Source organism: Emydura macquarii, unplaced genomic scaffold, assembly GCF_026122565.2.
Source record: "Emydura macquarii macquarii isolate MOO-44397 ecotype Brisbane River unplaced genomic scaffold, CSIRO-AGI_Emac_v2 contig_719, whole genome shotgun sequence".
Lineage (NCBI taxonomy): Eukaryota > Metazoa > Chordata > Testudines > Chelidae > Emydura > Emydura macquarii.
Genome location: NW_027130856.1, coordinates 3,015,641 through 3,039,481, shown reverse-complemented (window position 1 = coordinate 3,039,481; position 23,841 = coordinate 3,015,641). Strand labels below are relative to the sequence as shown.

Sequence of the window (23,841 nt, the reverse complement as noted above, 5' to 3'; positions counted from 1 at the left end):
GTGGCTTTGTGCTGTCTTCTCTCCCAGTCTCAGAGCACAGAGGCTGAACAATAAGGTGATGAGCTTGGCTGTTCAATAGTTCACTCCAACATCCTGCCATTGTTTTGATAAAACAAAATGAAAGATGTTAGCTAAACCTGACATAAACTGGATTAAGGCTATGTCTACACCGACGGTGGCAAAGTCGCTGCCGTCAGATCGCCTTATCAGGATCGACTGAGCGGTCAGTGAAGACCCGCTCAGTCGATCCAGAAGTCGACGTACTAAAACTACCTCCTCAAATGGCGTGGTTCCCGACGGCGAAGTGCAGTGAAGACGATACACGGAAGAGAAGCACAGAAGTTGAAGGGAGTTACACAAATTCTTTGCGTACTTTGCGTAACTCCCATCGACTGCCGCCGAATCGCCGAGGTAAGTGTAGACCAAGGCTAAGTCAATGGGTTTGTATTGCCTAGGTTTAAAGGTGTGCTGTTAGACTGTGTTAGCTAACATTGGCAATCAATTAATTCAAGTAAAAAAAAACCCCCAAAACTAACCAACATCCCTCCCCCACAAAAAAAGACAAACCCTTATTAAGGGAAAAAGGAGGGGAGACACCCATTCTCTGTAAGTTAAATGTGTTAATGCTGTGTGTTATAATCTGCCCAGATTCAAACTGTCTCCATAGAGTACCAGTTGCAGACTTCAGCCCTGAAGACATCCAGAAGCTAATGGAACAAGTAGAAATGGGTTGCATGAGTTTATAGAGAATAAATATTGACTGACAAAGTAGTCCAGTGATATTTTTATATTTTTCCCTTATCTTTACAGAAAAAAAAATGTAAGAGAGCAGATTTTTTTTAAAAATATCATTTTGGAAGGTGCTGTATCTCAGGAACAGCTTGACCAAATGCCCCCAAATTTACACCACCAAGATCTAAACCAGCATGCAATTCTCAAGCCCAACTGTGTATGTGGATTTTAGTGTACGCTGAAGATTTGGCTTGAGAAGTGCTATTGCAACCTTACGATGGCATCCCTTTGTATGCCCATTGTACTTTCAACAGGTGGTGTGTTGTGTGACAACCATTGTTCAAGGGCAAAGCCTGTCATTACTTGTCAGGTGACAGTATTGCACTACCAGTTTGAAAAGTGATGACCTGATCTAGTCACTGCAAAACTACTGATCTGGCCCTTCCCAAGGCAGCTGGTGAAGGTGTGTAGGTGCCTCCTGCTCTCTTCCCACCTCTCATCTGTGGTTGCCAAAGCCACATGGATTTGTCCAGAAGCCACATATGGCTTCTTATTATGATTTCTCACACGGACATGATCTGGTAGCGACAGAAACTACATGGACTATGCACGTGCCACCGTTGCCCAGGGCTTCACGAGCAGAGGGGCTCCATGGATGCCCACGCTATAGCTGGGGTATATCACAAGCCATGGTTAATCACGATTTTGTGATGCTAAAAAACGATGCCACAAAACTGCCCCGTTTTAGTGTATTTTGAAAATAGCGGCGACTGCCGGCGAGAGGAACCCGCACCTCGCCCAGCGACGGCTGAGGGTAGGGGAGGGAAAGGAGGACGGCCTCGCGGCCTTGTGACTGAGCCTGTGTGGCACGGTGGCAGCAGCATCCCTGTTACCCTCCCTCCTGAAGGGAGGGCAGACCCACTCCGCCCTCCGTTTGTCGCCGCGCCTTCCCATCATGCTTTTCACCTCAGCTGTAAGTCCGCCCTTTCTTCACCCAATGACTGCGCCTGCGCACCTCCACGGCCCAAACCCCACGTGTGCGCCTGCGCAAGAGGCTCTCTAGTCCGGCGGTAGTCATATTTCCCCCTCCACCCGCAGCCCCCATTGCGCGTCTGCGCATTGAAGCTCTTCAGCGGCAGCCGCGGGGTTGTTCTCGGTGTGCGCCTGCGCGCTGAATCTGAGGGGGCTAGGTCTTCTCTGCGGAGGGTGACGTCACCTCCTCCCTGCCCTGCTACTGTCTGTGCGTGCGGGTGCCGCCTCTGTCTGCCCGGGGAGGGGAGGGCCCGGACTTGCCGGCTGCAGGGCAGGCGCCGCCATGGCTGCCATGTTGGGGAGGAAGTGAGAGCAGGAGGCGGCAGCGGCAGCCAGGGAGGAGCCCTTCCCTTCCCTTCTCCAGTCTGCTCAGCTGGGCGCTGCTCTGCCGGGGACGGCCGCTCGCAGGACCCCGGAGCGGGCGGCGCGGAGGCAGCGGCGGCCGGGCTGAGCGCCCGGAAGGCGGCGGCGTTGGCCTAAGATGGCGGACCCGGCGGAATGTAACATCAAAGTGATGTGTCGCTTCAGGCCCCTCAACGATTCCGAGGTGACCCGTGGCGACAAGTACATCGCCAAGTTCCAGGGAGAGGACACCGTCATCATCGCGGTGAGCGCTGGGGGCTTGCGGGGGACGGGGCCGGATACCACGGGGATGGGCGCGCGGTACGGAGGGGGAGAGGGGGCTCTTTGGAGGGGCTGGGGGGTCGGAGCGGCGTTGGGGGCGGCAGGCAAGGACTGCGTGGGGCCATGGTAGGGGCCGTAGGGCGGAGGAGGGAATAGGGATCAGGACAGGATAGAGCAGGCGCAGGGGTTGGCTTGGCCGGGCGGTGCATGTACTGTATAAAACTGCCACCTAATCAGAAACTTCTTGCCTAGTAGGCCTCTTGCAGAGGCTTCGTAAAACAGCATTCGGAACTTCGGGCATGACTTGAAGCGGCAGTTTTGAAATGAGGTGGGATCAGTGCAGATTTCACACACTGCATATGAAAGCATTGAGTTATGTATGGGGCCTTATCGCAGATAAGTGCTACAATGAGTATCTTCTCCCACCCCACATAAGAGACACTGAAAAATAGTTCTTATGTGTGGAGGAAAAGGGTGTATACAGTAATGTGTGTCAAATAGATTTGTACTGTTCCTTACTGACTTTTAGCAATCTGCTAAAACTAGTAATTTACCAGTTCATATCTTTCTTCACTAATAAGTCTGAGGAAGTTCACACTAAACTAGCATACAAAGTAAGCACCGAGACCCTGGTGAATAGAGCACCCCAGACATTGTATATCTGTACAGCCTTCTATTTGCAGGATATTGATAGTGATGTCATGAATACAGTGGTGAAATTTTAAAATAAAGAACTGCGATCCTAAGTATAGGTGTATAGGAAGAGAAAGAAAATGGTCAAAAGAGCTAGACTTCTTTTGTGTAACCTAATGGGGTTGGCAACTAAATATTAATGTAATGTCTGCATTAGTAACATCTAAGAAAGAAGTTACCAGAGTAATTGAAAAGTTTGGGCAAAAGAAAATCTGCTGAGTGGCTTTGGTGATAAGTACATCGACCAGTGGGCTAGTGGCTAATACTTTGTTAAGCAAAATAAATTGAGATAGCTTGTGTCTTTGTGGTTTTTTACATATATTTGTATGTACAATTTAACAAAAATCACTTTCTGCAGAATAGAGACCTGCTATAAAGAGATCTGGTTGGTGTCCTGGAAAAGATAGTGCCAGTTGCAATTCAGCTACTGTAGAGTAAGTTATTGAATGGAGAGCTAGATTATAAAGTTAATTTACAGTAACTGTCTTCTGTGTTGTCACTGGTATTTGTTGGTAAATGGGTTGTGCAAGCAAAGATTTTTTTCTATAATGTTTATCTATCACTTGTACTCATTCTTAATTTTCACATTCAGATGAATTTGCCACACATTTAGACCTTGTCTGCTCTATCACTTACGCTGGCAAAACTTTCATTGCTCGGGTATGAAAAAACTACCTCCCTCGAGTAACGTATGCTTTGCTGGCATAAGCACTTGTGTGGACAGTGCTATGTCGGTGGTAGAGCATCTCCCACCAACATAGCTAACGCTGCTCCTTTAGGTGGTTTTATTATGTCGGTGGGAGAGTTCTCTCCTGTCAACATAATGCGGCTATACAAGCAATCTTACAGCGGCACAGCTGTGCCATTGTAAGTTTTAGTCTAGGCTAAAACTATCCCTTAAAACCTGTAGACTAGCCCTTAAAGAGGAATATAACTTTTAACATTTACCTTGCTAACATTTGTTTAGATTTCAGGTTCTGCTCACTAGTTTCATCTTGAAACAATGCAGATTAAACATATCTATTCATAGTAGCTTAACTTGGAAGTAGAACAACTGTAACATGAAATAGAAAGCTTTATAGTACAAGGCTTTAAAGTATTTCTACTCTTATTCTACTTAAATTCAATTTTAGAAAACAAATGGATTGCTAATGAAATATGGAATCTTTTTGTATAAATGCCTACTAGGGATGTAAAAAGTTTACCGTTTAAATGGGGGGGCAGGGGAATGGTACTTAGGCTGGATCTCCATCAGCAAGAGCAGCTGGGCAGCTCTTGCTGGTGGTGAAGGGTGGGGGGATGTAGTTGCAGCTAGACTCAGCTCCCTGCAAGCGTGGGGGGCGTGGAGCCCAATGCTGGGAGGTTAGCTGCAGCTGGGCTCAGCTCCCCACCAGTGAGAGCTGCCCAGCTACCGCGCCAGGGAGGAGGCTCAGCTACGCAGCTCTCACTTGGCAGTGAGGAGCCAAGCCCAACACGGCTCTTTCTCCCTACCCCCCAGTGTTCAAACATTCTATTTTTAGAATGTTTAAACGGATTTTTAATTAAATTAAATTTTACATCCCTAATTCATACTAAGTCAGTAGTAAGTAGGCCACTGAAAAACCAACAAAATGCTTGTAAAATGATCTAGTATAGGCCCTTCCAAGATTTCGTTTGAAAGACTGGTGCTGCAGACTACATTAATTCAAGACTGTTATACAGAAGCCTTGATCAACATTTAGCTAGACTGTTAGCAGGTACTGAATATGACCAAACTGATTTCATTATCAGGAGTAAATATGATCACGTTTGTACTTGCTCCTGAGTATCCATTCATAGGGGCACCATGTGTCCCATCTGAAATCAGAAGCTGTAAAATTGTTCGTGAGAGAGATCAGATTATCTAGGTGATAAACTGTCTGTTCCTTCCCCACTTTCTAACAACTACCTTTTGGGCCAAAGTGCAATCATTACTAATGAAGTAGGGCTTGAAGTTCATTAGGAGGATCTATGCTATAGGTGCTGGGATTACAGGTGCTGGGGGTACTGTTGTGCCCTCTGGCTTGAAGTGGTTTCCATCATATACATGGGTTTACAGTTTGGCTCAATGGCTCTGAGTGCCCCCACTATAAAAATTGTTCCAGCACCCTGATCCATGTTTTAGGTTTCAAATGATAAAAATGAGGTAATTTGGAGTGGATTTTTGAGAAACGTTACTTCCACCCTTGTGGTGTAGACTATGTAGGGTCTTCCACAATAACTCCAAGAGAATCAGTTTTTACAAACTTAAAAAAAGATTGAGTTTTATTTTTTGCTCTTCATAACTTTTTTTACCAGTAATGCAAAAACTAGAATTTTCCTTGCATAATAAAGAAAATATCACAATAGTGCAAGCTTTGCTTTTCTGGTAAGATTGCAAAGTAACATCTGAAGGATGAAGTGGTCTAGAAACTCACTGTCAGTGTATGGCAAACTAACAATTCTCCCTAGGGAGAATTCTCTCATGTGGAGCTTGAAATTAACACAATTGGTAGGGAATTAATATGCATTGTAATGACTGTTTTATTAACTGTATTCTTCTTGTGACCCGTGCCTAGGGTAGCCACCTGAAAATGCCAAGGTCAGAGCAGGCTGCAAAGGGAGAGCAGATTCTCCCAGCGCTGGTGGGTGACACTGAAGTCAGACTTCCCAACTAGACACAAACGGTGCTTCTGATTCCCCCCACTGGTTATCAAGAAGCCAAAGTAAAAATATACACAGCCCCCTTTACTGCATTTCAGTCTCTGGCTCCTAGTCCGCCACTAGGTCCAGTAAAGAGACCAGTTATTTAAAACTCTATGCTGTGCACTTTACCAAAAAGGCTTCTCCTGACCCCAAAGGGTCAGCCACAGTACCAGATCAATATAAGTTTGGATCTTACCCAAAATACCACGCTGCCAGCCAATCCTTTACTAACTAAAACTAAAGGTTTATTATAAAAAGAAAGAAACTATAAGAGAAGTGTTGAATAATTAAAGCGATCAGACACATACAAATGATTTGAAAGTCCATGTATATCCGGTTTCTAGTAGAATTGTGGATTTGCAGGCTTGTATAGTCCCTCTGGTATACATCCAGTACCTGGATGGGTCTCAGTCCTTTGTTTCACAGCTTCAGTTCAGTTGTAGATGAGTTGATCCAGAGGTAGGTAGGTGTCTGAAGGCCGAAGACGACTGAAGGCAAAATGGATGTGGGGCAGCTGCCTTTTATGTCCTTTGCCATGCTGCTTGTAGAAATTTATAGGAATAAGATAGAGTTCAGAGTCACATGAGTAAGTCCTGGTGACTCACATGAGTAAGTCCTGGTGACTCATCAGGTATACCCTGGCTTCTCCCCCTGAGCCCCTTGTACCTGTGAATTTCTTAATGGGCCATTAAGCAGGCTAGTGCTGCAGCCATCCTGTCTGGGTGTTGCCCAGACACAGCAAAGTTTGAAATACAGATACATCAAACATATCCATAACTTCCATTACACATATAACACATGAACATAAACATTATCTTACTTAGCACATTATAGGCTTTTTAACAGTACCCGACATGGCATAGTTTATATGAATTATTATGATTTTGACACATTGATGTTAAATAATACAATAAATTCCTCCCCCTCCCCCAAATCCTGCCAGCGTGACACATCTGCAATAGTGAAGGCCAAATGTAAAACATTCAGTAGTCTTAGATCCAGGGCTTGCTATTTTCAGCCTTGGACCAGAGCCCAGGAAAGCATTGCTAGGTTGAGGGACCAGTGACAGTCTTTGAAGTCCATCTCCCTCATATTACAAACATTGGGACTGGAAACAAATGCTCTTTATAGTGAATATGCTGGAATTCCCACCATTCCAATAGCATAAAGCGTTTTTAATTCTGATATATGGCAAGATTCCCAAACTCAAAATCACATCCTGTGATTACTGAATAAAATTAAAGACCTAATTTTCCAGGATTGTCAAATCTGCACCTTTCATGATCATTCAGCTTAACTCTAAGGATGGGTTAGTCAGGGTTTGTAGGACTTCACTGCTACCTATTAGTCTGAGGACTAAACCAGTTAGCCTGTGTGTGAAATTTGGTATGCCACACCCCTAAAACAGCCTTCCTAAAGCCACTCCTCAATTAGTTCCATGCAGAGTATATTGGTTTCCCTCTACTTTTCATCATCTCTTATCAAGCTTCTCTTCACCACTATATATGGTGGTAGCTGCCTGCCAAGCTCTTTCCAGTAAATTGAGCGAGGATTCTCTTCACAGCCTAATCCCTAGGTGACAAGCTACTACCCTCTTGATTGTCCCAGGGTAGTTACAACTCCTTCTATGCCTCTGCAGGCCTGTGCTGAAATATGGAGAAGCTTGCCTGTTAACTACTCACTAGCATTCGGAAGAGTTGCCCCACTGGCAAGGAGAAGTTAAGAGATGGAGTAGAAGCAGAGATGGTCCCAGGTATTCATCTGTGGGTTTGTCCTACTCTCTAACCAGATCCATGTGTTCCTTGGCTTCCCCTTCCTCTGGGGAAAGCAGCAATAGCTTTCTCTTTCCCAGATGCCTGTACATCTACAGGAATGCTTGTTATGCTGGGCACATCTTTTCAATCTCTGTCTTGTAATGAAACAATTTATTGTAATCATAGATGTTATGTATTTCACAGCAATTTGTGGTTGAGATGTAGTATTGGTTAGTTTTGAAGAACAGATATAAGAAAGATGTAGCTCCTTCAGTAGTTCTCACATGAGGCCATATCTCTTGAGCTTTGAATTCTAATTGCAAGGAACTTTTTCTTTTAAAAATAATTGATTAAGGGAACTCTTGTCTAGTGGTTCTGCTTCATGAATTCATGTATTAAATAACAAACGCACATCATTAAGGTAGCATGTGGACTTGTTCTGCACATAACATTTTTGTTAAGAGCAATATATAGCCATAAGTTTTCATTGTGACTCCAGTGCTTTGGAGCGTGGGTGCGTATTATCCTATTCCTTCAAGTACTGTTGACTCTGGGGATTTGTTCAAGATATGCAGGCTTTGATGCTAGAGCAAATTGTCAGCCTAATCTTTTTAAATTAACTAACTTAAAAAATACCTAGTAGCTGTTAAAATAACCTCTAATTGTTAAAGAATCAGAACACAATTAAATTTCTTTAAGAAGATTAAGGATTTTTCTGATCTTGAAATATTTATAAAGGGTTTTTTCATTGAGGGATGAACTGACTGTAGAGGGAAACAGTGAAACTGATAATATATTTGCTGATCAAATACACAAGTAAACTAAAAAAAACCCCAAGTTCTGTAATCCTACAGCTATAGTAATACTAAATGTTGTAATTATTATAGGCAGAATATCTTCAGGTTTAAACATGGCATTTTGTGATGAGCACTGGGGCAGTCTGGAGTTGGGCTGTGGAAGTAGCTGTGCCTCCTAACTATTGCCATGCAATTTAGTCTTAGCACAGCTCCTTCTCTCTTCGCCAGAAAATTAAATTGTATGTACTTAAACTTGTTTTTTAACAAATAGCAAGCACAATGATCACTGGTCTGTGTAGGCATGGACAAATCATGGGGTTTCGGCTGTGCTGACAGAAGTGTGTTGCAAAAGCTTTCAAGTGTGGACAAGGATATGATAAGCATGACACCTAATTTGAGGCAGCTTAATCTTGTCTAAACATGGCTGACTAATTTAGTAAAGACAATCCCTTGATTATTGCAGCAGCATAATTTTAAAGTTGATGTTCTTTTAAGTTATCCTGCTTTTAAAATAGGGAAGTTCTTTGCAGCTAATGACTCTATTGAAATATTTACAGCTTGAATGCTGAGAAAACTGGGTTCGTTCGAGCAGAATTCATCATAATGCCTGTTTAAGAATGTATGCAAGGCAAGGTGAAAACTAACACAACTGCAGTGAACATGTTTTTATAAGTCTATATTGGTGTTACCCACAAACTTACTACTTTAGTGATAAATGTAAGTTATGGTGAGTGCTTACTGAAAAGGCTTTATAATGAAGAGAGAAACTAGCATGTTCGTAAGTATGTAGTTTTGACCTTTTTTTTTTTTTTTAAGAGTTGAAACTCTTTGCAAGTAGAGAGCATTATCACTCTGAAAGAATTGCTTGTAAGTCACTTTTAGTACCTGTATATGTGCTCTTGCTTGTCTTGTGACTATAAAAAAATAAACAGTGTACTCAATCACACCCAGATCTTAGACTGTTTTCATTTCAGACTTTAGCAGTGTCATAATACAGTTGTGTTCTGGAAGAGCATTCTGGATATTGACAAAGAAATGGGCGGTGTCCCATTTTTCCTTCAAACTCCAATATTCGGTAATGTAGAGAGCACTCCCTTTCTGTTTTTAGAAAGGACATCTGACTGCCTCCATGTATTTTTTTTATTAACAGAGTAGTATCTTTAACATGCAAAGCCCAGTCCCTGCCCTGAATATCTAAACATATCTAGCTTTCAGTTTAAAGAATGTATTTCTTTAAACTGTTTTTGTATGGTAAGTTAAAAAAAGGTTTGGCTCTGTCACTTTCTTACAGAACCAAACTAGTGAAGATTATTTACTTCTATTACTTCGTCTTTTTGGCAGCAGAAAATCAATATTCAGAAAGAAAATGTACTTCATATGGAATGTTGAAAGAGAGTAGGGCATGCAAGGTATATCTAGGCTCAAGGAGTAGGACACTTACACAAAACAGCAAAAGTAAAATGATGATATGCTATTTTATTTTAGAAGGAAAAAAACACTTCCATACTTGCAACAGTACTCCACCTTAATATTACAATCTGACTTATGTGGAAAATGACTGCATATGTTAGAATCTGTACTCTGCCCTATCATTGAAGTATTTGGATTTTTTTTCAATGCTGTTGTTTAGTCTAATATTTTGCTGAGCCTTGAGCCCTTAAGAGAAGAATTACAACAGTTTCTTAAAGTATATGTCTCTGACAAACACTATAATAGTGCAGACATGTATGGCTAGAAAACTTGTTTCAATATTGAAGGAAGTATACTGTACTGTTGCTGTGCTATGATTTTAGTAATATATCTCTGTTCATTTCAAATGTTTTCACTCTAAAACCTAAAGACAGTTTAAAACCATGTCTACACTAGAGATCTTACAGTGGGGTAGGTGTACTGATGCAGCTGCACTGCTGTAAGATCACTCATGAGGCTGCTCTATGCCTCATATTAAAACCACCTCTGTGAGTGGTGATAGCTGTGTCGGCAGGAGAAGCTCTTCTGCTGACATAATGTTGTTCACACGGGCACTTCTATGGGTGTATTTTACGTTGCTCAGGAGGGTGTTCTTTCACACCCATGAGCAACATGCATTATACTGACAAGTGGTAGTGTAGACATGGCCTGATAAATGTCAGCACTGTTAACTATTTCATTAGAACAAACATCCAGCTAAAGTGATAATCCCAAACTACCTCCCAGCTCTCCTTAAATGCCAACACTCCAGCTGTTCCCTACCCATTTGCTAGAACCTCCAGCTTCCCCTGACATCTTCCTTGCTGCATTTATGCATTTTTGTTACAAAAACTTGTCATGTTGAAACAGAATATGGGAACATCATAAAATTGAGACTATCAAATAACAGGGCTGTTTCATTGATTGTATTTTCCTGTTTATCCTCTGGAAAAGGCAATGCTGCAAAACTTTATCTCTACTTGTTGCAGAGTACAAAGAGCCTTATTATATAATATTATATATATTATATAAGCAAGTAAGGAAGCACTCAAACTACAATCTTTACACAGAAAAATAAAAATGGAAGACAGGAAAACTGAGGTCCATTGACATACCTTGCACCTTGTGTAGTTACAGGAAATCAATTCTACATGCATCTTATTCTCCTCGCACACCCCAAAACAATTAGATCCTGAAAAGCATCATTTTTGTTACTAGAAGCAGAATACTAGGCTGGGACTTTACTTGTCTATCCTTTTTGCTACTTTGAACTCTGTCAGTGACAGAACAATACATTTTCCTTTCAAACACGGGGGGAGAGGGCTGCAGCTGGAAAATAAATGTGCTGTCAAATTAATGGGGGAAAAAAGGATAGTGATTTTAGTAAAACCTGTTTGACATTTATTTAGATCCAAAGCATTACATTTTTTGGGTATATTTTGTGGCGAAAAATGGTGATAGCAACACTGTTTTATGCTGAGAGAAAAGATATTGTTTAATACCTCAACCTTTTATAAACTATCTTGTGCTCCTCATGCCAAGAATAAGCCAGCTACCGTGTCAGACAGAATGGGTTTCTAAAACCATGCATTACCTTAGCAAAAAGAACACGCCTTGGAATTAAACAAAAGCACTATATACATTGTGATGGAACATTACTGGCTGCTCATCTTATAGTATCAATAAAGAAAAGGCTATTCCATGAATTAAGAATGAGAAAACAAGGTGATCCAAAATGCATGTTGCTATGGATGTACTCTGAAAATCTTACAGTAAATTTTAAAACTATAGAGTATGAATGCAAGAGAAATAAAAACTTAAAATACCTTTATAAAATTTACTTTATGTACTTCTAAAGATAACCTGAAGTTACAGGTTGTTCTGTCCCATTAAGAATAATGGAATAAGAGAATGGTGTGTCTTCTATGAAGAAGTTACTGGGAGACGATGACTTGCCAGCGGGCATCTGTGAAGAGTAAAGATTTGTACACTTTAGTTGTTTTTGAATATATTTGTATAGGCTAACACTGAAAACAGTTGCCTGATAAAGCTAAACTGGCCATTAATTCAGATGACAAAAAGATGCTGTGTAACAATCCTGTAAACACCCTCTCTTAAGATTTGCAGTAACTAATGTTGAGGCTATGTCTAGACTGATGGTGGCGATTTGTCTGGATCGATTAAGCGGAAGTGGAGACCCAGAAATCGATGCTATTAATCCACCTCTGCCAGGTGAAACAACGCTGTGTCGATGGGAGTGCATTTCCCGTCAGCACAGCAAACAGAAGACACCGCAGTAAGTAGGAGTTAGGAAGTTGATGGGAGATATGGAAGCTACTCTACGTAGTTTGTGGGCTTGTCTACACTTACCTCAGAGATTCGGCGGCAGTCAACTGGAGTTATGCAAGCTACGCAAAAAATGTGCGTAACTCCCTTCAACTTCTCTGCTTCTCTTTTGCGCGCCGTCTTCACTGCACTGTGCCGACGGGAACACAGTTCCCGTCGATGCAACACTATGCCACTTGAGAAGGTGGTCTTAATACATCGATTTCTGGATCAATTGAGCGCTTGATCCAGAGAGGTCAATCTGACGGCGGTGACTTTGCCGCCATCCGTGTAGACATAGTCTGTGTATCGACTGTTGCTGAATTTGGTGGTAAGTGTAGACATAGGTTGAGTCATGCTGGCAGGTGGTTGCAGTTAGCTTCAACCAGGGCTTGGAATGTCGCTTTGAGACAGACTGATTTAGGAGAGAGAAGGTTCCTAGAATGAAGCTGTAGAAGTAGCTACAGAGGAAGCTTAGGCTGTTGTCTTATGAGGTGGTATGTGTTTACCAAAATAGCTGAATTCTGGGAAAGAGGTGAATCTTGATGTTTAACTCAGGGTTTGTGGGCTCTGGGGAGAGTGGAAATAGGGACTTTGGCTATTCATGTGTGCCATCTATAGGCTTAATTTGCAATGTTAAGTGCAATATTTTTGCTGAGGTATTGAGAATCTGATTCCTAGTCAAAAGGACATCTGTATTCCAAAACAGAGTTTTATTACACCTTCTGAAGAGAGTATTGTGATGGTCCAGTCTGTTTTTGTCACTTGGTAGAATCCAAAGACCCTAATCCAGAACAGGGCCCGATTCTGTACCCTTCCTCAGAAAGCTTTCAGTTATGCCCTCTTGATGCAGAAAAGGTGTTGATGTGGTGAAATGAGGGAAATCTGTGCTATAATAATGGTGCAATCTGGGAACTGAAAAATAGTATTGTGCTTCTTCCTAATGTGTAAATATATACTGACAGGTTTTTTTCTGAGGATATTTTTAGAAATTTGGTTGTCCCACTGTGAGAAAGTAGGCCACTGGAAAACTGATAGACTTGATATTGCCAATGCCAAAGAAGCGTAACCTGTCTAGAGAGGGAAGGTAATTTGTAGCTAAACACTCTGCTTATGGTGGATTTTTACATACTTTTTTATGTACTCTACAAATGTTTGAGCAAAATGTCTTTGTTAAAAATTCAATGCCCTACTGCAGTCAATTAAGGCCTAAAAAGAGTTCTCAGTCAACGTCTGAGTCCACCAACAAATCGTACAGCACAATCAAGAAGAACAAGCTTAAAATCTGTGATGTTTCTACAACTAAAAAGAAAAATACATTTGAGTATGGTTGGTGTGTATCGGGAACCTTCAGACCTTTATGAAACTCATGTTGTTGTTTGCAGTTCACTTTTCAGTAGGGTCAAGCTATTACACACCAATCTTTCAATCTATTTTTTGTGATAGGTGTACATGTGGTTCTTTTAAGATAGTCACAGTTCTAGGAAAAGCTGTTCTTTATCACCTCTGTTTATTTTGGCATTGACATGGATTTTTTTTATTTTTAAAAAAAGATGGTATTTGACTTGAAAAACAAGAGACCACCTTTCTCTCTCTGAGATAATGACAGTTATGGTCAGTAGACTGGAGATGCCTGAGCTAGTGCCTCATTGATATAAAGTACAGTAGGTGGTGGGGTGGACTACAGGCAAGCTGTTCTGTTAGGTCCCTGAACCTTTGGAATTTGCTTTCCTTGATTTGGTCACCCAGCCTTCAGGGCATGCCACTAAGACCACCTCCTTCCTTTCCAAAAAAGAGAAGGAGGAGTCTAGTGGGGATTCTGTTAGGCTTAGTACATTTGTTACATTTACGTTGCAGGGAATTGTGTTTTGAAAGTAATCAGTCTGTCAAGGGTTTCTGAAGTTTGTGATGTATAAACTTATATTTAAGATCAATTTAAATAAAGGCATTATTGTTTGAAAGAGAAGTCCTTTTATATATGGATTTCCTCCTCTAACTAATCCATAACATTCAAGAAAGCATAGTATGTATAGTGAGTAATCTTATAAATCAATAGGAGTGGAGCAAAAATAAGGGATTTTTTACTTTTAGCTCTGCTCTTGCATTGTATTATCTCAATGGTAGCGTCAGTGGAAATTGTAAAGGCATGATGTAGGGAAATTGGTTTAAGTAGGATTAGTAAATACAACCTTCCTCTTATGATTCCACAATGATAGTTAATCAAAATAAATTATACAGTGTGGGGAAGAATGTTTAAAAAAGACTGATTTTCACAGAAGCTTGTCTTTCACCAACAGAAGCTGGTAAATATTATCTTACCCTCCTTGTCTCTCTAAAGAGCTCAAAACAGTTACAGACTAACATGAAGTTTAACTTGGTTAAATAAATTGTTTTGATTGAAACTAACATATATTACAGGCACAATTTAATGTAATGTTTAAGAAATTCCTGTATGACTTGGCATTAAACCAAAATAAAATAGAGCAGTCTGAGAGGTTAGTGATGTTGCCCAAAACAATCTCTCCAATACTGTAACAAAGAACTCTGGAAATTTCTTATGCAACTTGCAGCTTTGTTTCATAGTTCTATTTTCATTTTCCCATTTGAGGAGACAAGAAGCTAAGAATTAATGACCATACATTGTACTGGGAACATTAGGGATCAAGTACATTGAAAATCTACATTTAAAAAAATCAACTTGATAAGTTAAACAGTCTTTAACTGTTAAAGATATATATGGATTACTGCAAGATCTGGTGTGTTAAGATCAATGACCTGCCTCATTTAATCCCTCCATAAAGAGTCTCCAAAATCAGTTGATAGTTCCTTAACCCTTTATCAAAAATGTACTCACTTGGTGTAGTGTACTCATAAATATCCTTTTAAAATGGAAGAATAATTTGGAGGGAGTTTCATATTGCATCTAAACTTAAAGGAATGCCACATCAACAGTGCACCATACATTTTGTTTAGCACTTCATTGGACAAGATATAAATAGCATAGATATGGTACAAAAGGTGATAATGGGCAGTGTGATCCAGCAATAGGGATGTTCACTTCATATGGTGAAGTATGTACATACTAGACAAATGTTACCCAAGAGCATAATGGAGTTGGCCTGCAGCACACACACTAGCAGATATGTCTCTTAATATTCCTTTTATTACAATCACTACAGGAAGATTGAGGAAATGGCTGTCTATAGCTTTATCCTTTATTCAGTGGCTAATTTTATTTTAAGTGCTTATTCAAACTTCACCCTCACACTTGAAAACTGACAGTAATTGTTAAAGACGTTGTATCTCTCTTGCGAATAATGTAACAAACTGTGTCCATCCCAATTTTAATTTGGCTTGGATAAACTTTAAAATTAAAATTAAAAGAAATTAGCATAGATCCTGGATGGGATTTCCAAAAGAAGCACCTAAATTATTTAGGACACGAGAGCCGTTCATCCCAAAACACACAATTTATTTCATATATCATTCTAATAGGAGTGGTTATGAGTGTTTCAGAGTAGTCACTCAGATGATGGGAGTAGTAGCAGCATATCCTGGAAAAAGGAAATAGTGACTACTCTATCTCAGTGTCTGGATTCTCTCTTTAGTCAGATCAGCACATAGTCACTAGAGTATCCAAAGTATTAGTTTTGGATTTAGCAAGCTCTTGGAGGTGTCCATTACTAAGTCTTTACTAACAGAAACATTTGGAAGTAGAATTCAGTACTTCCGCATCTTGAATATTTCCTTCCATCCAGAGAATAAAATATAGGTAGCAGTCTGCTTTTCCAGTGTAGACTTCAGCTACCTGAGGATTGGCTTCTGCCTATTAAGCACTGTAGTTTCTTAGGCATACTTATACTGTAGAATGCTACTATTCTTCCCTTTCAAGAGAGATTTCATCTACCAGAATCCTGCAGTAATAACCTTTAAGTCTTTTTCTCAGAAGGAGAAATGTTAAAATTTTAGGAGAAATGGAATAAGGTACCATTTAAATGAGCTCGGCAACAGGACATGTCAAAACCTAGATATTCTCGTAATTGGGCTTGTTATAAATATGGGTTGTTTGCACCAAAACTGCACTAAGCTCCAGAAAAGGTTTAAGAATAAACTTACACTTCCCAAGATCTTGATATATAGAACCTTTGGTATTAAGGGTATTTCCTTCAGTGTTATCCAAAGTCAAAGCCTGTGGAAATTGTATAATAAGTTAGCATTTCTTCAGCTCATACATATTCTGTCCTCCTCCCCCTTCATTTCCTTAACCTGTTGAACTTTCTGTAAACATACACATGTGGGAAGCTTGCCCCTTACACTAATCCAGTGTGGTAGAAATTTGTTTAATGAGATTGTCATGCTGTTTGGTATGGCTTCCAACTGAGAATGCCAGTCTCAGGGCAGACTGTCAGAGAACAGGACAGACATCCCAAACTGGTGGTATATTCTATAATTGGAATTCACCAAGCCAGTGACAGATGTGCACTCTTAGATTACTATATTGGTCTTACCGTGGAGCCATACACAGTCTCTCTCCAGCCCCTCTTTACCACCCAGACAAACTCGACTTCATGATGAAAGGCTATTAAAACCAAAAATCTCCTCACATTAGGTTACTCCCACGGCTAAGGGGTCGGTCACTTATCCCAGGTCAGTGGAGACTCTGGATCTCATGTCAAAGACAACACTGACAACCAGTTTCTCTAGTAAACTAACTAAAGGTTTATTATCTAAAGAAATATTATCTAAGAAATGAGTTATTGAGAGGTTAAAGCAGGTAAAATACATTAACAGGTGAGTCCAAGTTTGTAAAAGAGTTGTAGTAATCTGCTAGATTTGCAAAAGTTCCTCAGGTTTATCAAGTGTAATTCTGGGGATTTTTTTCTAATTATTCAATATACCACTCTGTTGGAATCCAAAACAGTTCAGAGATAGAGGATCGCTCCCTGGATCCATTCTTATAGCTGCTTTCTGGAGAAAGACAATTTGGCTAGTGTCTTCATCACAGTATAGGCTTTTCCTCTGTTGATTGAATGCAAATTAGGTCTGTGGATTTCCCATTGTCGAACACCGTGACCCATGCTTTGAAGATAGAATGCTTCTTCATTTATAGTTCCAAGGCTCCAATCCCATATGATGGGCAATCCAATTACAGATACACACACAATGCATTTAGTTACAGAAATCCAAACCATCTTTCATTAGTCTTCATGAAGTTTAAACCTCAAGTAAATATACCCTTGATCTAGGGTTAATTAAATACGGGATATACATAATGTGACTACACGTGATGAGATAATAGACAACAGAATACAGAAAAGTGAAAACAATACAATCAATATAGTGGATCATAAGCTACATGAGTCGGTGTAACATTATTGCAAAAAAAAGCAAACGTCATTCTGGGATGTATTAGCGGGTTGTAAGCAAGACATAAGTAATTTTTCCACTCTGCTCCATGCTGATTAGGCCTCAACTGGAGTATTGTGTCCAGTTTTGGGTGCTGCATTTCAGGAAAGATGTGGACAAATTAGAGAAAATCCAGAGAAGAGCAACAAAAATGACGAAAGGTCTAGAAAACATTACCTATGAGAGAGTGAAAAAATTGGGTTTCTTTAGTTTGGAGAAGAAAAGACTGGGCCGGAAGGGGGGGACGGGACACAACAGTTTTCAAGTACATAAAAGGTTGTTACAAGGAGGATGGAGAAAAATTGTTCTCCTTAACCTCTGAGGATAGGACAGGAGGCAATTGGCTTAAATTGCAGCAAGGGAGGTTAGGTTAGACATTAGGAAACACTTCTTAACTGTCAGGGTAGTTAAGCACTGGAACAAACTGCCTAGGAGGTTGTGCAATCTCTGTCATTGGAGATTTTTAAGAGCAGATTGGACAGACACCTATCAGGGATGGTCTAAATAATGCTCAGTCCTGTCTTGAGTGCAGGGGACTGGACTAGAAGACCACTCCAGATCCCTTCCAGTCCTGTGGTTCTATGAACATCTCCTTTTCATCTATTCTAACAAGTAAATTGGCTTGGACACACTATGACCTTTAACATTTCTTTGGTATTCACACACAAGTGAATTGCCCTATTGCTGTAGCCTGAGCTGGCAATCTGCTAGACAGCATCACAAAGATGATCATGAAATACGTACCTTGATTTTAGCTTTTCTTTTTAACAGATGTTGCTAGAAAAAAATTCTGCATTATCCTTACACTGTTCTGGAATTGTTGTTTATCAGTGCAGCAAAGAGCAGTGGAGAGGGTGAAAGTTAGCCTGTTCTCAGATGTACAGTACTAACTTAAGCATTTTGTTTTAAGATTTGTACGAAAACCTAAAATGAACCGACTTGTTGCCAAACTATAATGAAGTGAGACTGGGTCATAGTTCTCAGGAAAGTTCTTTTGAAAAGCTGTTTAGGCTGGTTTCAGGATGCAAATATGTTTAGCTCAAGGCTTCATTCATATGTGGTCAAGTATTGGTTATCTTTCACTCAGGTAATTTGTGTATAAATCAGTTCCTCTTATTGAAGCCTTCAAGTATACAAATGAGCAAAAAGACTGTAGAAGCAGGCTATTGGTATGGACAGTTCAAATTTGAAAAATGTTCACTTTTACTTTCTGTGGCTGGGATTTTTTACTCTTCTTTCTGTGTCTTTTCAGTCCAAGCCTTATGTGTTTGACCATGTGTTCCAGTCAAGCACATCGCAGGAGCAAGTGTACAATGATTGTGCTAAAAAAATTGTGAAAGGTAAGGAAAAACACTTAGCTTGTACAATAATGAACCATTACCCATAAATAGACTATTAAGTGGCTTTTACTGGTGAAAATTGTGACAGTCCATCTCTTCTCTTCCTATCTGTCTTTCCACAAACAGCAGGAATGGCAGCAATTACTATAGTTAATGTTGATGAATGGCTTCATTTCTGAATCCATGTTTTCAGTTAACTGTTTGAAATGTTCATCTTTTTCAGGCTGAAATCTTTTGGGCCAGGAATCTGTCCAAGAGAGAGTTTTAATGGAAATTTTAGGGGAAAAGTTGCTCTTAAATAAAAGAAAAGTTTTATTTTTCCATCCTATTTTTTAAAAATGTGCTTGAGACAAAATCAATGGGGTTGAAATATGGGATAGGAATAGATGATGCCAGGTAAAAATACATTTGCTTGTTCCAGGGAAAAGTCTTGTTAGGTATGAACCTTCAAAAATCAAGTATATGCAATGTTTTTCTAAGCTTTTATATTACATAGCTAAGGAAGAATTTATGAGATCATCTTAGTTTTGTAATGGGGATTTTAATCAACTATAAGGAAGGTCCCCTGTAGACAGAACTCCTGTCTCAATGACTATGCATCTTAAAGAGTACAGAATCTCTGTCCTGGAATACATTAAAAATTGGCTGAAGCAATAATTTTAAAATAGAATTATAAAATATCTAGAAAATAATCATGTAATAATCTAACCAGTCCAGCTTCTGCCAAATAAAATCTTGCCTTACTAATTTATTAGAATCCCTTGAACAGGTCAGTAAAATAATGGAAAGGAATCCTAATTGATGTAAATTATTTGGGCTTTCAAAAGCCTTTTAACCAAACCCTCACAAATTACTTTTTTTTAAAAAAAAGTAGTCTTGGTGTAAGAGCAACTTACTGGCAAGGATCAGAAGAGATAAAACAGATGAAATGTTGAATTTTCATCACAGCAGAAAAATAGCAGTGAATTGCTCTAAGGGTCTATAGTAGCACTAGTGTTGAATGCATTAATGATTTTAAAGGGGGAGGAACAGTTTGGTGGTCAAACTTGCAGATACAAATCATTTAAGCAAGATTGCAGAAGAAGATTGTAGATTGCGAAACTTTAGAAGATCCTTGCCAAGCTAGGTGAATGTACAACATGGTGGCAGATGGAATTCATTGTTAACAAATGCAAAGTAATGAGCATTAGAGGAAATAATTTGAACTAATCAGACACCTTTCACGTTCTAAATTGACTGTAAAAACTTACGTCACTGTGGACAGCAAAATAACTGCTGCATATTGAGCCAAAGTATTAATCTAAAAAGCAAATAAAGTTAGGATGCATAATGAACAACAGGATGAATAGTACAGAAGTATTATGTCAGTTGTATAAATAGTGTGTCCTAACCTGGTCTACAGTGTTCTTTTTGTCATCCCCTCACACACAGATATTACATTATTCGAGGAGGGTTCAGAAGATGAGTGATTAAGGGGATGAGTAAACTTTCATGAAGAGAGTTGGGAAAGATTGGTACTACTTGCTTTTATTGTGTCCCTCCTTATTAGGCTCCTCCTAAATAGTACTGAGAAGGTATATAAGGAACTTCCGTTTGTCCTGTCTCAAAAAACAAGGACAAAGGGCCGTTTCGGGAAACTGGAAGATGGCAAATTCAGAACTGATAAGTATTTTCTTTTTCACACAAGTCACAATTAAATTGTGAACTTGTCATAGTGAATTAATCATTGAGACAAATTGCCTAGGAGACTTCAAAAAGTTTAGCTATTTATAGGGATAACAAGAATATCAATTCAATAAATATTACAGTTACAAAAGTTACATTTGGACTGTACATATATTAGTTACAATAAATCATTTTTTTAAAACTAGTTTTAGAAAGGATACAAACCTTTAAGTTTATGGGCATAAGCTAACCTCAACTATTAGAAGTTAGAAAGAAAGTTTCCCTGGGTGGGCTGGTTATCCGATAACAGCATGTTGCAGGATTTCTTCCTCTGACCTGATAAGCACAGTATTTGTGTTTCTAGTGTTTCAGTTCTCAGTTTTCTAGCCTAAACACGACACTAATTTCAAATGCGAACTTAAAAAAAGAAGCCTTTCACCCTGTTTTTTAATACTAAAAAGAAGCAAAAAGATACAAGCCCATTTTTTCCTTTGCAGCTCACCTGTTAAAAGTATACGTATGTTGAGTCTGAAACTCTTAGGTCATTGCATTTTAATTAGTGTAACTTCTTCTTACCCTATCTAGCAATGTGCAATTATTAGACTTGTGTTCATAGTAGAGATACTTTGTAATGATCAAAATCCTTAGTTAGATAATTCAGTGATTGATTGAAAAATAATCTTTTTGCAAACTACTCCATATGAGGTTTGCTTAGAAAAGATCCTTAATACATACATTTTTCTTGTTAGATGTACTTGAGGGATACAATGGTACAATATTTGCTTATGGACAAACATCATCTGGGAAAACACACACTATGGAGGTAAGGTATCTTAAAAGGACTTTCTCATAATATTTTATCATTTTTTTTCCATAGTTAGTTATATCCTTATTGTTTTGAAGTAAGTCTTCAGTTTCCTCTTTTCATCTGGCATCTCTTCCCGCACAGTTTCTTGGTGAGCTTGATTGTAATATAGTATTTTGGGCATCATTATCACCACAACTCTGGGAATAACAGTAATTAACTTGTGGACCCTTATTTGGCCCTCCAGCAGCAGAGAGAGAAATATTAAGTATTTCATTAATAACAGCTTTTTATCTTCAATTTATAATTTAAAAGATTCCTGAGATCATTTTTTACCCTAACAAATCTTGGTCCTAAATGGGTTGGTAAGACTTCTTAAACATTTTCTTTCTAGTGAGTATTCTAAAATCAGCCTCTTCTGTATTCAGTTTTTCTTTGCATATGAGAAGTCTATTGTGCTCATGGAGTTATAACTGATGAAGAATGTTGCATTTAGTTGTCTTTTTTTTTTTCCCCCAAAAGGGAAAACTTCATGATCCAGATGGGATGGGGATTATTCCAAGAATAGTACAAGATATTTTTAATTATATTTACTCCATGGATGAAAATTTGGAGTTCCACATTAAGGTAAATGGTTTTGTTTCAATGGTACCACTTAAATCAAAAGTTGCATCCAATTTTAAACTAGCTTAATTGATAGCTAAATCTTTGTGGTTTTTTGGTGCATGTATAGGTCTCCCATTTAATTTGGAAGATATCAGTCTAGTGACAATTTGGCCCAGAGATTGGGAATCCCTATTTTTCATATATTTACTGACAATTAGATGCTAATCTTTAACACTGAGGGTAATTATCCTTTCACAACTTGTTTTGATGGTTGTGGTAAATTCTCCATTATTTGAAGTCGTGATTAAGGTTGGATGTCTTTCTAATAGAGATGCTTTGGTTCAACCACAAGTTCTTGGACTAGATGCAGGAATCACTTGAAGAATGACCTCCTGCCTAATACAGGAGACTGACTAAATTATCGTAAACGGTCCCTTTTGGCCTTAAAATTTGTGAATTAGTGTGTTTTTAATGCTGTATATTCTTCTTTTAGGTGTCATATTTTGAAATATACTTGGATAAAATAAGGGACCTTTTAGATGGTAAGTCTGTGCCCTTTATATAGGATGAGGGTAGCAACTTGTTATGCTGCGAAGAAGGGGAAAGAGACTGTACCACAAGATCAGGATAGTTATTTGGCATATTAATGAAAAATTGTAAATGGTAACTATAAGTTTAGTCTTTCAGTGGTTTTCATAATCTTATAATTGAAAAGTTAAGTATAGCTCAGCCTTTTCATGTATAATGTAATATCTATATAAAAAGCATTTGGGTTTCTCAAACGGCCATTTTGAGTAAATCCCTGTTCAGAGGTTAGAATATAAGAACTGTGTGGGATACCATAGGAAATGGCACTTCTGTTTCCCTCTGGGTATATACTGTAAACTGCCCATTCACCATACTATTCTTTTAAACAAGTTAACAAATACCTTATCTGAAGAATTTTTTTCTTCCAGTTTCAAAGACCAATCTTTCTGTTCATGAAGACAAAAACAGAGTTCCTTATGTAAAGGTGAGTATAAGTGTGACACTATTGAACTAACCTAACTTTTCTCCAGTGTACATCACTTATCTCTGTTTTGTCAATTTTAAAGGGCTGCACTGAGCGTTTTGTATGTAGTCCAGATGAAGTTATGGATACTATAGATGAAGGAAAATCTAACAGACATGTAGCAGTTACAAGTAAGTGGCTTTTTTCCCTATAGCATTCTTTTTCTTTATCAATGTTTATAAATGAGAGAGGCCCAAACTGTGATTGTAAATGAATGATTCTAGTTTTTGAAAGATTGGCTCATGTTACTGACCTCAGTGTGTCACTTGAGGGGAAGCGGGAGTAGGTTAAGACAAGTTAAAACAATTTTGATCTGTTTAAAGTTTGTCTCCCCTTCGTCTAACTTCCTATTTCTAGGGCAGTGTTACTCAACCTGAGGTTGCATGCTCCCTCTTGGAGTAGGGGCAGAGCACAAGCATGGGGCAGTGAAAGTTTATGATCCCAGATCCATGCCTCCTACCCCATGAATTACTCCTGTATCTGTAAATAAAGCAGTGTCTGGCTTATGAAGCCACCTGCTTCTTGTCTCTACTACTGCAGAGGCCTCTAACAAAGCTGATCACAGGATGCCCATGTTTACCTGTCTACAGATTTAGGCAGCATCCCATAGGCCCAAACTTCTCTCTTTGGTCCTATGATACTCCACTAAGTTGTAAAAGTATGTGATTTGTGTCTTTGGAGCTGTCAGTGGACTCTCACTGAAGAGGTGGAAGAAGGCAATCGGATATCATGGCCAAGCCTGCACTGCACTCCCTTTTATCAGGGGTGTGTTTTGAAGGAATGGTTACTTTCTTTCTTTGTGGCAGCAAGAAACCGGAACTGGTCAGCATTTAAATGCTGAGGAACAGGGAAGTAACAG

General features: G+C 39.3%; 1 protein-coding gene across 2 annotated transcripts in view; it reads left to right on the top strand.

Annotated features, from left to right (window-relative positions):
* The first annotated feature begins 1,943 nt into the window (after window positions 1-1,943).
* KIF5B (kinesin family member 5B) overlaps window positions 1,944-23,841 on the top strand; it is a 75,982-nt gene continuing 54,084 nt past the window's right edge. The window contains exons 1-7 of one of the 2 annotated variants that reach the window (XM_067542607.1): window positions 1,944-2,371; window positions 18,768-18,855; window positions 21,270-21,343; window positions 21,848-21,952; window positions 22,425-22,473; window positions 22,888-22,943; window positions 23,026-23,113. In XM_067542607.1, coding sequence (XP_067398708.1) covers window positions 2,246-2,371; window positions 18,768-18,855; window positions 21,270-21,343; window positions 21,848-21,952; window positions 22,425-22,473; window positions 22,888-22,943; window positions 23,026-23,113 — 586 coding nt within the window. In that variant the 5' untranslated portion in view covers window positions 1,944-2,245. Of the gene's footprint in view, window positions 2,372-12,020; window positions 12,081-18,767; window positions 18,856-21,269; window positions 21,344-21,847; window positions 21,953-22,424; window positions 22,474-22,887; window positions 22,944-23,025; window positions 23,114-23,841 lie in introns of those variants that run through there. The other variant, XM_067542608.1, reaches the window with a different exon arrangement.